Source organism: Xyrauchen texanus, chromosome 23 (genome assembly GCF_025860055.1).
Source record: "Xyrauchen texanus isolate HMW12.3.18 chromosome 23, RBS_HiC_50CHRs, whole genome shotgun sequence".
Classification (NCBI taxonomy): domain Eukaryota; kingdom Metazoa; phylum Chordata; class Actinopteri; order Cypriniformes; family Catostomidae; genus Xyrauchen; species Xyrauchen texanus.
The window spans coordinates 34,809,212-34,820,604 of NC_068298.1; the positions used below are offsets into that span (position 1 = coordinate 34,809,212).

The 11,393-nt window shown below is 37.0% G+C and overlaps 1 protein-coding gene across 1 annotated transcript; it reads right to left on the bottom strand.

The window, feature by feature from the left end:
* Window positions 1-6: 6 nt before the first annotated feature.
* On the bottom strand, window positions 7-9,413 carry LOC127617114 (RE1-silencing transcription factor-like). Its single transcript, XM_052089010.1, has 4 exons — window positions 9,289-9,413; window positions 5,678-6,624; window positions 5,405-5,488; window positions 7-4,280 (listed from the first exon to the last, which is right to left on the bottom strand). Exons 2-4 carry the CDS (start codon window positions 6,612-6,614, stop codon window positions 2,230-2,232), a joined length of 3,072 nt encoding a protein of 1,023 aa, XP_051944970.1. The 5' UTR covers window positions 6,615-6,624; window positions 9,289-9,413; the 3' UTR covers window positions 7-2,229.
* Between the last annotated feature and the right edge of the window lie 1,980 nt (window positions 9,414-11,393).

An 11,393-nucleotide genomic window follows, 5' to 3' on the forward strand; every position in this document is an offset into this window, starting at 1 on the left:
CTGGTGGTGATTTTTATTTTATTGAAATGTCTTCAGCTAAACACATCACAGGTCACATATTAAACTGTCAAATAATTTCTCTAAAAATCCAAATAATCATCATTACCAACTTGATTTAAGGGGACATTATATTTCAAATTATATAATTTGACAACTTTTACAAAGAAATTAAAATGACATGCACTTGATTACCATGTAAATGACTCAAGAAAAAAAGAAAAACTGCTTGACTCAAAGTGATCAGGACAAATTTACAGAGATAAAATATTCAACCGTCCAAGAGTGCAGTTTTACAGGGGCACTGAAGTACCTGTGGATTGTTGGTTTTCTAGGAGCACCACATCTCAGTCTGAAGCCAATTACATTTTGCTTTGGTAACATCCAAAATTCAATATTGCACTGAATGCACTTAAGGCAATTTATTTCTTAAATTTTTTCTTACAGTATTTCTTTCACGAGATAACATGACAGATATTGAATGACATAAAGGTTGTGGCAACAGCACATTCTTACACAATAAACAAAGTCAGATATGTTTAGAAAAACTTTGGATAAATAACTTTCTGATGCAGATAATCCATTCGATACGTGGAACAGAATGCTGTATGTTTAAGAGCAAGACAAGCCATTCTAGTCATTCATTCAGAATATGGATAATATATAAAAATGCTCAAATTGATTGTCCAAAGCACCAGAGCAAAAAAGAAATCAATATGTACAGTTTATCGACAGATAAAAGCAACAAAATCTTTGGACTTGAAATCTAATCAGAAACTGAACAGAGAAAGAAAAATCTACAAGAGGTGAGATTCTCAGTGTTAAAGACAAATTATAAATGTATATAAACTCTGAAAGGAAATGTACAATGACTTTTACTTTCTACTCAAACTGTACAATACTATTTGTTACTCTCCTTGAAAGGCAGAGGAGTTTAAACAAAGAAAGAACTGTATTAGTGTGAAAATTGTACTGTTAAAATAAAAATGTTAGCTTACGTGAAACAGAACCCCAAATATAAGTTTATGGTTAGTTGTCAAGTGCACTCTAAACTGTAAAAGGCTACAAAGAAACAAAGAATACAATGACATTAGCCAGCTTTAGCCACACTTCGGCTCTTGCTGACCAGAGATGGAGGTGCTTCAGTGGAATGGAATGGCACAAAGACACTGAAAGGCCCATTATCATCTGTACTATTGGGTCTGACTAATCTCAGCTCTCTGCAGAGATGGAGGGAGAAAGTGCACTTGCAGAGTGTCCCTCCTTTTGTTGTTCCAAGTAGTGTGACGATAAACTCGGGAAAAATCTGTTGATGATAATTTTGTTAAAGATACCATCACCAAGCAAAGATTCAGTTAGTTTGAGATCTAATGGACAATCCATAAGTCTTCATACAAGTACATAGAGTATAACTCTAGCCACTAGCTTAAAAAAAATATTCTGGAATTATGGTAGCCATATGCTAACTGAAGGAATACTGTGATATGAATCAATACATAATGTCATTAAAGGAGCGTTTTAATACAAGTAAATCTCAATCAACAGCATTAGTGGCATGGTGTTTTACCACAGAAAATATTTTCAACCGGTCCATAGTTTAAAAGAAAAATTGCGGTTGTTACAGTAAGGCACTTCAATGGAAGCAAATGGGGCCAGACAATAAACATTTAAATACACACTGTTTCAAAAGTAAAGCCACAAAATGTAAATATATGTGCTAACATGATTTTAGTGTGTTAAAAAAACATAACACTGGTAAACCTTATAATCTGGTAACTGTGGTCATGCTGGTAAATTCCTGATGTTACCAATCATTAAAATCATGTATAATGTTTGCATCTTTTGGCTATACTTTTGAAACAGCAAGTATTTATGGATTCAATTGTAAGTGCCTCGTGGTATCCCATATTTTTACTTTGTTTACATAAACGAGGGACCAGTCAAAATACATTTCTGTGGTAATCAACATTATGCCACAGATCCAGTCGATAGAGCTTAACTTGTATTGAACCCAGTACATTTCTTTAAGCTAAACGCTGGAAATCATAGAGTTAGCATCTAGAGTAGCTGTGCATTGCAAAGCCAACAATAACAATTTCCACCAAGCCCACCTCAAAAAACTTACACAACTTTTTTCACTCCAGAAGTGAAAATGTTTAGAGAAACTTGCTCATAAATTCTCTTTGATACAAAAGAGTCCAAAATTGTAGGCATTGTCCAATAAGTTCCCTCTCACATTTTACCCTGAGTTGCACCCTCCAAGTAATACACATTTACAAGATGGCGGTTCAGGTGACGACGGTAGTCCATCTCCAAAGAGAATGTACGGTCACAGAAAATGCACGTGTGACTGAGCAGTTTGGTTGGAGATGGAAGCTCCTCTGAAGGAGTTTCGGGAAGTTTCTCTCCCTCTGTGGCAGCAGCCAGGCCGTTGAGACCGGAGTCATAGCTTCCTTCAGATGCGCTATCACTGATCTCACTTCCCCCATCATTACTATGGATACCCTCGTCATCTTCTGCGTCTGTGGATTTGAGAAGAGGTGGACCAGGAAGTTCAAGAGTTGGACTTAAAATGGGCTGCTGTTGGCTAAATCCTGGAGAGGACTCACTGTCAGTAGGTGACGGCATCTCACTTCCGCTGTCCACCTCTAAAACTTCCTTTGGTTCAGCTGCGGTCTTTCCTTTAATTTCATTCTGCAATTCTGGCTCTGGATCCTGGAGTTGGTTCAGAGGTATTACTCCAACTGTGGGTTCCTCTTCAACAGTGCTGGTCTCTTTGCAAACTCCCTCATCTTGGCAGATCACCACGGTCGGAATCTGCTGGTCTGGTTGTTCAGGTACCTTCAGTGGTTCTGAGGTGGACAATTCTTCGATCTGTCGGGTGCTTGCATTCTCTGGGCCTGCATTGCCATCAATATTTTCACTGGTCTTCTCAGGTTCATTGATGCAACTCTCAGGTTTGTTTGCACTCATTCCCAAGTTCTTGCTTTTGCTCTTCATGGCCTTTAGAACCTCAGGTATGGTGCGATTGCTCTGTGGAGAACCTGTTGCACCAGGCGTTGGCTTGGTGGTGTCTTTTCTCTTGCTCTTGACCCGCTTGGAGGGACAGTTCTGTTCTGAGGTTTTAGCCCCTGGTACATTCATAGCCACTGCTTTTCTTTTGACCGGGTTAGTCTTGACCTCTTGGACTTTCTCTGTACTCGGAATACCTTTTCCACTGTTGATCTTTGTTGATTTTGTCTGCCTCTTGTAGGGTTTCTTGGTTGAAGATTTCTTGCAATCCTTTGAGCTTTCTTCAGTCTTCTTCACTTTCTCATCCTGCAGTTGGTTTTCCTTTTCTACCCTCGGTCTTTCCTCCTCCTCCTCATCCTGTTTTTGCTGCTGTTCTTTATCGAGAAGGTCCTTCTCCACTCTTTCGTTTACCTGTCTAACTGATTCCATCCTTTGCTCCTTTGCAACAAGGTAATGTTGAGCACTTACTTCATTTGCGGTCTCCTTCAATGGCTTTTCTTTCTTTGAATGGCCCTTTGAAACTTTCTCCATAGATTTGGGGGATTTCTCAGTCTTTTTCATCACTTTCAACTTTTTATTGTCTTTTTTGTCATTGCAACCCTCGGTTTGGGTCACAGTGATGTCTGCAACTTTCTCCAAAGTCTTTGCTTTAACCTTCTTGCTGTTTTTCTCTTTCCCCTCATTTTTCAAAATTGACTTTTTCTCTGTGGTTTTCTCTTTGGGTTTTTGGATTGGCTTTTCAGGTTTCTCTATACCAATGACATCCAATGCAGATTTCTTTGAAGTCTTGTCAGTCAGCTCTGTCTCCAGAGCAGGGGTGGGTTTACTGGGTACCTTGGAGAGGTTGATGGGACCTGATTCAGTGTCATCCAATTCATCTGATTGTTCTTCCTCACTTCGTCTCCCTCCAACCTCATTCATCACAAGCTTATTATTCTTATTTTCCGGGAGGTCATCAGCATCAGGCTTCTTCACACGCAGCTTGACTTTAGACACATCCACATCAGAGTATCCTGGGTGTCTGGACTTGATGTGGTACTGCAAGTTGCACTTCTTAGATGCAGCATACTTGCAGACTGGGCAAAGAAACTGGCGAGGGTTAACATGGAGCTCAACGTGCTTTTTAAAGTTGCTGCGGTCAGCTGTCTTGTACTGGCAGTAAGGACAGCTTAGGGGCTTGGGCCCATTGTGGACCTGTCTGGCATGGCGGGTAACCTCGTGCTGGTTGGCTGCCAGGTAGCTGCAATTGTCACATTTGAAAGGCCTCTCACCTATTGTAAAGAGACCAGAAGAAAGTCAAAACTGAACAATTAATCTTTTATTTCAACATTTTGAGGGAAACACAGATGCAAATCTCATGCGAGGGGATACAGATAAAAGACAAGCAAACACATCACAATACAGAACTACAGTTCTTATTCACTCTGTATACCACAAACCATGTGCCATTTTATCCAAAGCCATCTGGCTCCAGTGAGTGCAACAAAAGAGAGAAACAGCATTAACAACATGAATACAAAGGCAATGAGTTGTAGCTGATGAACAACACATTAAATCAAACCCTGCATTACAATTTCACTTTAACTATATCCTAAATAATGACAGAATGATATATGTCACATTGGCCGATTAACAGAAGTATAAACTTTATTTTGTGTCAGTTCTAAATTCTACAGTACCAATAGACTTGTTAATGGATAGTTTAATGTTTTTTTTTTTCTTTTCAAGTTTATACACATTTACTGAGTAACTACTGCTTAAAATAAGTGTTTGTTTCACTTTAGAAATGTTGTGTACATCTGATTTGATGTTGTTACATTGTATAATATCAGCATTTATATCAGCCATCGGCAATCCTGCTCTCTAGATATAGGTCATTGAAAAACCCATATCGGTCCAACACTAATTCTAAAAACTAAATACAGGGAACCCACAATTATGGAAAACCTGTAAATATCAGGGAATTTTAAAATTGCTCCTGTTTTTTAACACCATGACAGCTTCTATAACTATTTTCATGGTGGAATCCAGGTTAAAATATAATGGGTAAAAAAAAAAAATCAAAAAATGTATAAAAGATGTGAGATACATTTTTTATAAAAACTTCTGAGTTCATGAGAAATTAATTAAATCTTAAAAAGTCGTGAAAATTTCTAAAGGGTGCATGCATTTTTCTAGCAAAGCTCAGCTCCAAAATATTTAATTGATTAGAAATTGCTCTTTGTAAGTGCAACCTCAAATATTTTAATGATTCTATTTCTGGTATTCATGAACAACTTGAAGAATCATGAAAATTCTTAGGCCAAAAGGGATGGGAACCCTGTAACTAAATATATATATATACACTCTAGATGACTTTCAGTGCTACAATTTTTCCAATAGACAAGAGACTCACCTGAATGCGTTCTCATGTGTCTGGTAAGGTGGGTTTTTTGTGAACTGGAGTATTCACAGTATATGCACTTGAATGGACGCTCACCTTGGGAAAACAATAAGAATTGTTTCAAAATTGATATTACACGGATTCATTAAAACAGTTTAAAATCATGTATTTTGTTTTTTTATGAATTTCTGATTATTTATAACAGCACACTTACAAAAAAAATAAAAAATCGATTTGAATTTTAATTGAACGGTGACAGTATTGAGACTTTCATTTTGTACATACCAGTGTGGGTTCGGATGTGCTGTATGTAGTTATTTTTGCGATCAGAAAAATATGAGCACTGATTGCAGGTGAAAAGCTTGCTTGGAAAGTGATTCCTCAAGTGTTTTTTCCAGTGGTACTGACTGATGGTTGTATAAGTGCAAATGGTGCACTTGAAAACTCTCTGATCTTCACCTTCCTTAGTGTGATGCTTAAGGTGGGCTACATAGTGGTCGTAACGGTTGGTGTTGTATCCACAGCGATCACAGCTGATCACACCTTTGTAGTTCATCAAACTTTCACTGTTCTCTGGGCCTTCTGTTGGCAACTGGCCTGACTCACAAGCCTGATCATCGTTGGAGTCTGCTGAGCCATTCTTCTCACTCATTTTTTTGGAGCTGTGAGCTCCAAGATGGTGAATGAAGTCCTCCTCGCAATCGGCCCGGTACATGCAGGGTTTACAGAATAAGGGCTTTGTCTTCTTTTTGTTGCATTCAAAGATGCAGACTGGGTCACGCTTGCGTTTCCCTGCAGATAAAGATTCAGATGGGGATTTTTCAGAAGGTTTTGTGCTGTTTTCTGCTCGCTCCACTCTTGTGGCACTCTGCTCCAGCACTCTTTCCGTCACCTCTGGCTCTACCCAAGTGGCCTGTTCTGCGTATGTGTCCTCAGTCGTCTCAGAGTTGTCAAAGCTGTATCTGATAATACCCTCTTCCTCACTGTCAGAGTAGCTGTTGCATCCAACAGTTGTGAGTTCAACCATTTGTATATCTTCTGCATAACGTTCAGAGGGAGACGTCTCTGATGCTACCACCACGTTAGCCAGCATCACTAGCTGAGGGGCGGCCACATCGTTTCGAGACATCTCAGGGAGGTCATGGACCTCTTCTGGCAGTGGGATGCCTACAGAAGGCATGAAGATACCAGCTGTTGCTGGATACACTGTCTGAGCAGACATGCTCAACCAGCTGAAATTCAAACACAAACATTGATTTTAGTGAAGTGCAATTTTCCTTTTATTTATTATTATTTCAACCTCAATAAAAATTAAGACATCTATTTAGACTAATTAAATCCATTAAATTAAATGAACATTTTGAGGTATTTAGTCCATGTTTATTAGCTTTGAGGCCTTTTAAATGCTAGTGTACTCCTAAAAGTTGACAAAAGCAAATTATTCAGTATGTGTATTTCAAATATAAAGTCTTTTTCTTCTGGAAAAATGTTGATGACTCATCTTGCACTCAGGGGCGTATATAAATTTTTGTCCAATCAAATTATCTCTAGAATGAGAAAGCCCCTCCCTCTATATACCACCAAACTGCACATCATAAGTTTGTCGCTGTAATTTAAATAAATCTTTTTAAATGAATGCCGAAAAACATGTCCTGCCCAAACTTCCAATTTCATTAATACGTCAACAGAAAAGAAAACTGGGCTTGAAAAGCAATTTCATGGGGTCTTTAAGTGGACTGAAAAAACATTTTCATACTATAATTTTAATGTTTTAAGTGGATTTGCTGTGAACTGTGGTATCTTTCAGAGAGGGTCATCTGATTAAGCTACAAAACAAACACTGCAATGCTTTGGATGACGTGAACTGATTAAACATCACTTTTTTTTATATTATTATTATTTGGTATTTAATCCATGTTTATTAGCTTTGAGACTATTTATATGCTAGTGTACTCCAAAAGGCAACAAATGTAACTTAGTTAGTTAGTGACATGAACTGATTAAAGTAAACATCACTTTTTTTCAGATTAGGAGTCTTAGCGGAGTTGTTCTCTTATTGATTAACCCTTCCATCCATGGAAACCTTTGGTCTAAAAAGTGATTAAAAGAAAAAGACAAAACCTGAATCAACACATCAACCTATTAGGATTCAATAAACACTGTTCTTTGCAGTAAAGTCCAAAGAAGCACTAAACAGCTTTAACTCTGGGTTATTTTAGGGAATTTCAGCAGGAGGTAGTCCGTTTCAACAGTTCAGCGCTCTCGACCATGCACTAAAATTAAATAAATTTATTTTAAATGTTATACTCCACTTTAGGGATGGGTGAAAATTTTCAGATGCACTGTGATCTTCATTTGAACGATCTAAACAGTTTAAACGCATTGCACCGTCTACACTGGAAGCGTTCGTTATAAAATTAAACAGGTTAGAATGTTTGTGTAGACACATTCAGTGTAGACAGGGTGTAACAAAATATAACATATGCAATATATAAACTGATGGAATACATGGATTTGTACATTTAAAAAAAAGCTATAATGTGACCAAAATGACAAAAAACTTACAATATTATTTGTAAAATGTATATTTTCATAATGCAATTGTTCAGAAGGTCTCCTGTATAATTAACAGCAATTGCTGAGAGGGAATTTCTTTGATATGAAAGCAAAATGGGCATTATAACTGAAATCTACCCATATAAAATCTATAACAAATCAAGAGTTTGTGAATCAGGATCAAATCGAATAAGGAAATCTGTATCAATACTATATGAATACTTACTATAATAGGGTAACAAGACAAAATGAAAGCCTATAAAATAAACACTAAATTATGTGATATATATTTTGAAAAACAATACTAAATAGTAAATGCAGCATATTTAAAAATACAGTATTTTGAATGCACTGAGAAAACAAAACAACACCAAAAGCTGAACTGTATTCTATGTACATTAAATGAATGTGGGGAAAGTATAAGCATGTGTGTGTGGTGAGAGAGAAAGGCCTGCACAGAAATGTGTTCGGCCATTTTAAAACAGCACCACCAACTTCTGCCAGTGGAGGAGTAAAAATAACAAACTACACGAGTGGAGAATTCAAGCTATTTTCATGAAAGCTCGTTGATATGAAGTCATTTCAGCCACAAAGAACTAAACATGTGCTTAAAGGCGCAAACAAACTTTGTGTGAAAAAACATAGTGTCTGCTGTTATCCAAATAAGGAGTGAAAAACTTTGACCTTGTTGGACAGCTCCAAACACGAGCAATCTCAACCAGACGCAGCACGCGCTGTATTTATTTCTGATTTCAATCGAAATTTTAATACATCGAGTTTCACATAATTTAAATCACAATAAGGTGTGGGTGATTTGCGATCAAGAAAAAAAAAAACTCATAAAACGCCCAAAAAGAATAAACTTTACGTTAAAAGTGAACTAAATGTCGCGGTTCAGCTTGAATGCACGCATACAATATCATTCCTCGCCAAACTTCGTCTCCAAAAAGTTGCAAAGGTTCTAAAAGCTCAAAATAAAAACTATGTTCCGGAAACTGCATGCAAACAACACGCCACACTCAACAAAGTTACACTATTTAAAGCAACATGGATCGATCGAAGATCTTTGTAGTTTTTAAACTTTTTATCGTATAATTTATCATTCTTTCGTGCACTTTCCCCCCCAGCGAGTGTGTGTTAGCCGTGGTCCTGATCTGATCTCTCTCCGTGCTGAAATGCACAAGTTGAGATCAGCCCTGGACAGCGCCTCTCCCTTTCAATGCAACCCTCCATTTTCACTCCACTTACTCGAACTTAGTTGGGCTCACGCGCCACAAAAACAACACAAAACCACACCCTGGCCAACCCGAAACCACTGGGACTCGAGCTCACAAACTCACCGGCGGTGCTCACTCGCTGTTTGTCGATGTTGTTGTAGAAACAAGCTTCTGGCGGAGTTGTTTCCAAACTCTTAAGTCGGTCGAGGAAGTGCGCGAGACTCACGCATTCCAACACATCGCGCTCGCGCGGGGGGGTTGTGACGTCAGCGCACACAGGGCTGGCTCTTGTTCTCTCGCTCAATGTTTATATTGTGCGTTTACGTCGAGCGTACAAATGCTTTGTGTTTAAAATGACGCACTGGTGCAGAATATATATATATATATATATATATATATATATATATATATATATATATATATATATATATATTATTATTATTATACACACAACAACTCAAATCGCGATGACTGAATGAGGAATTGTTCTCAAACAATAGTGTAGGCCAGCATTCTGGACGATTTGATTGTTTTAATTGCTTTAATCACACGTGGAAACTGGAAACAAGCATGTTAAGCTGTTATCAACCCCAGTGTTGAGATTGAGTTTACTGTCTTTGTTTTATCTTAATGATGTAAAAAAACAGGTAACCAGTTTAGAAATTAACTTCTTCAGTTGTTTTGAACATGTTCCTCTGATCATCTCAAACCCCAGTAGGCAGATATTGTTGTTTTTAACAAAGCTTTAGAGGGTTATATTGAGATACACATTTTAACCCTATGTTGAATCACAATGTAGCAAACCTTTCAGAAATGTGACTGTTATCCAACAAAGTAGCATTGCTTGTGTTTCAGCTAAACTACATTTCAGGAAAAAACAAACAAACAAATTTAGATAAATAATCAGCAGGAGTGAATAGTTACAATGTGTGCATCACGAAATCTTGTGAAATTTGAAAATTAATTGCATTTACTTATATTTTATTCTGACAGACAAGCATGTTATCAAGTTGAAAGTTTGTTTATATTAAAGAAATAGTTCACCCAAAAATGAAAATTATCTCATGATCTACTCACCCTTATACCATCCCAGATGTGGACAACTTTCTTTCTTCAGCTGAACACAAAGATTAATAACTCAGCTCTGTAGGTCCATACAATGCAAGTGAATGGAGACCAAAACGTAAAAATAGCACAAAAGTCAGCATAAAAGTAATCCATATGACTCCAGTGGTTTAATCAATGTCTTCTGAAGCGATCCAATCAGTTTTGGGTGAGAACTGACCAAAATTATATTTCCTTTTTCATGTATAAATCTTGTCATCAGCAGTCTCCTTCGCAATCTAGATTTCAAGATGGTTTACACTTCCTGCAGTGCCATCTAGTGCTCTGTGCATGTCAAGCACTAGGAAGTGTAATCTAGCTTGATTGTGCAATGGCAACATGTTCAGCAAATATTTTTATGCTAACCAAAAACCAATTGGATCACTTCTGAAGACATTGTTTAAACCACTGGAGTCATATGGCTTACTTTTATGCTGCATCTATGTGCTTTTTGGAGCTTCAAAGTTTTAGTCAACATTGATTTGTGTAGACATACAGAGCTGAAATATTCTTAAATAAACTACATTTATACATCTAGGATGGCATGAGGTTGAGTAAATAATGAGAGAATTTTCATTTTTGCATAAACTCTTCCTGTTTGTTCTAATAATATTTAGAAAAGTCAAGAAGGATCACCTGGATACTTTTGTTGAGGATGTTTTTGAGCAATTAAAATGGTCTTGTCCATTTAACAAAACACGAGTTAATAAATAACATGTTTAGTACTAAAAAAACAACTGTGAAAAATAGGCAGGTTTCTGTTTAATGATGTCATTCAATGGTCTGCTTACATTTTGTGTTAAATGTTTTTTGATAAGATATTAAGTAATTTCTTTGAAACACTAAGACTTCTCTAACTTAATTCATTAAGATATGTAACATCTTTGTGTCTTAAAGATGTGATCTATTATGATCTATCTAAATTCAAATATAGCCTAAAATATCTGCATGAAAATGTATTGACAATGCTTTGTATAGTTTACATCATTTTAAATGAAGAGTGCATCAGAGGGGTCTATTGGAAGAGAAGGCAACAAGGTTTAGTTTTATTCACCAGATTAAAACCAGATTGCTCGAATAAAGAATTGCATTTAATGTCTCATTTAAATTCTCTTTAAACAGAG

Coding starts and splice junctions, on each gene's coding strand:
- LOC127617114 (XM_052089010.1), bottom strand. CDS start 6,614: ATGTCTGCTCAGACAGTGTATCCAGCAACAGCTGGTATCTTCATGCCT. Junction 5,489..5,677: donor GCACATCCGAACCCACACTG/GTATGTACAAAA, acceptor TGTTTTCCCAAG/GTGAGCGTCCATTCAAGTGC. Junction 4,281..5,404: donor ACACATGAGAACGCATTCAG/GTGAGTCTCTTG, acceptor TCTTTACAATAG/GTGAGAGGCCTTTCAAATGT.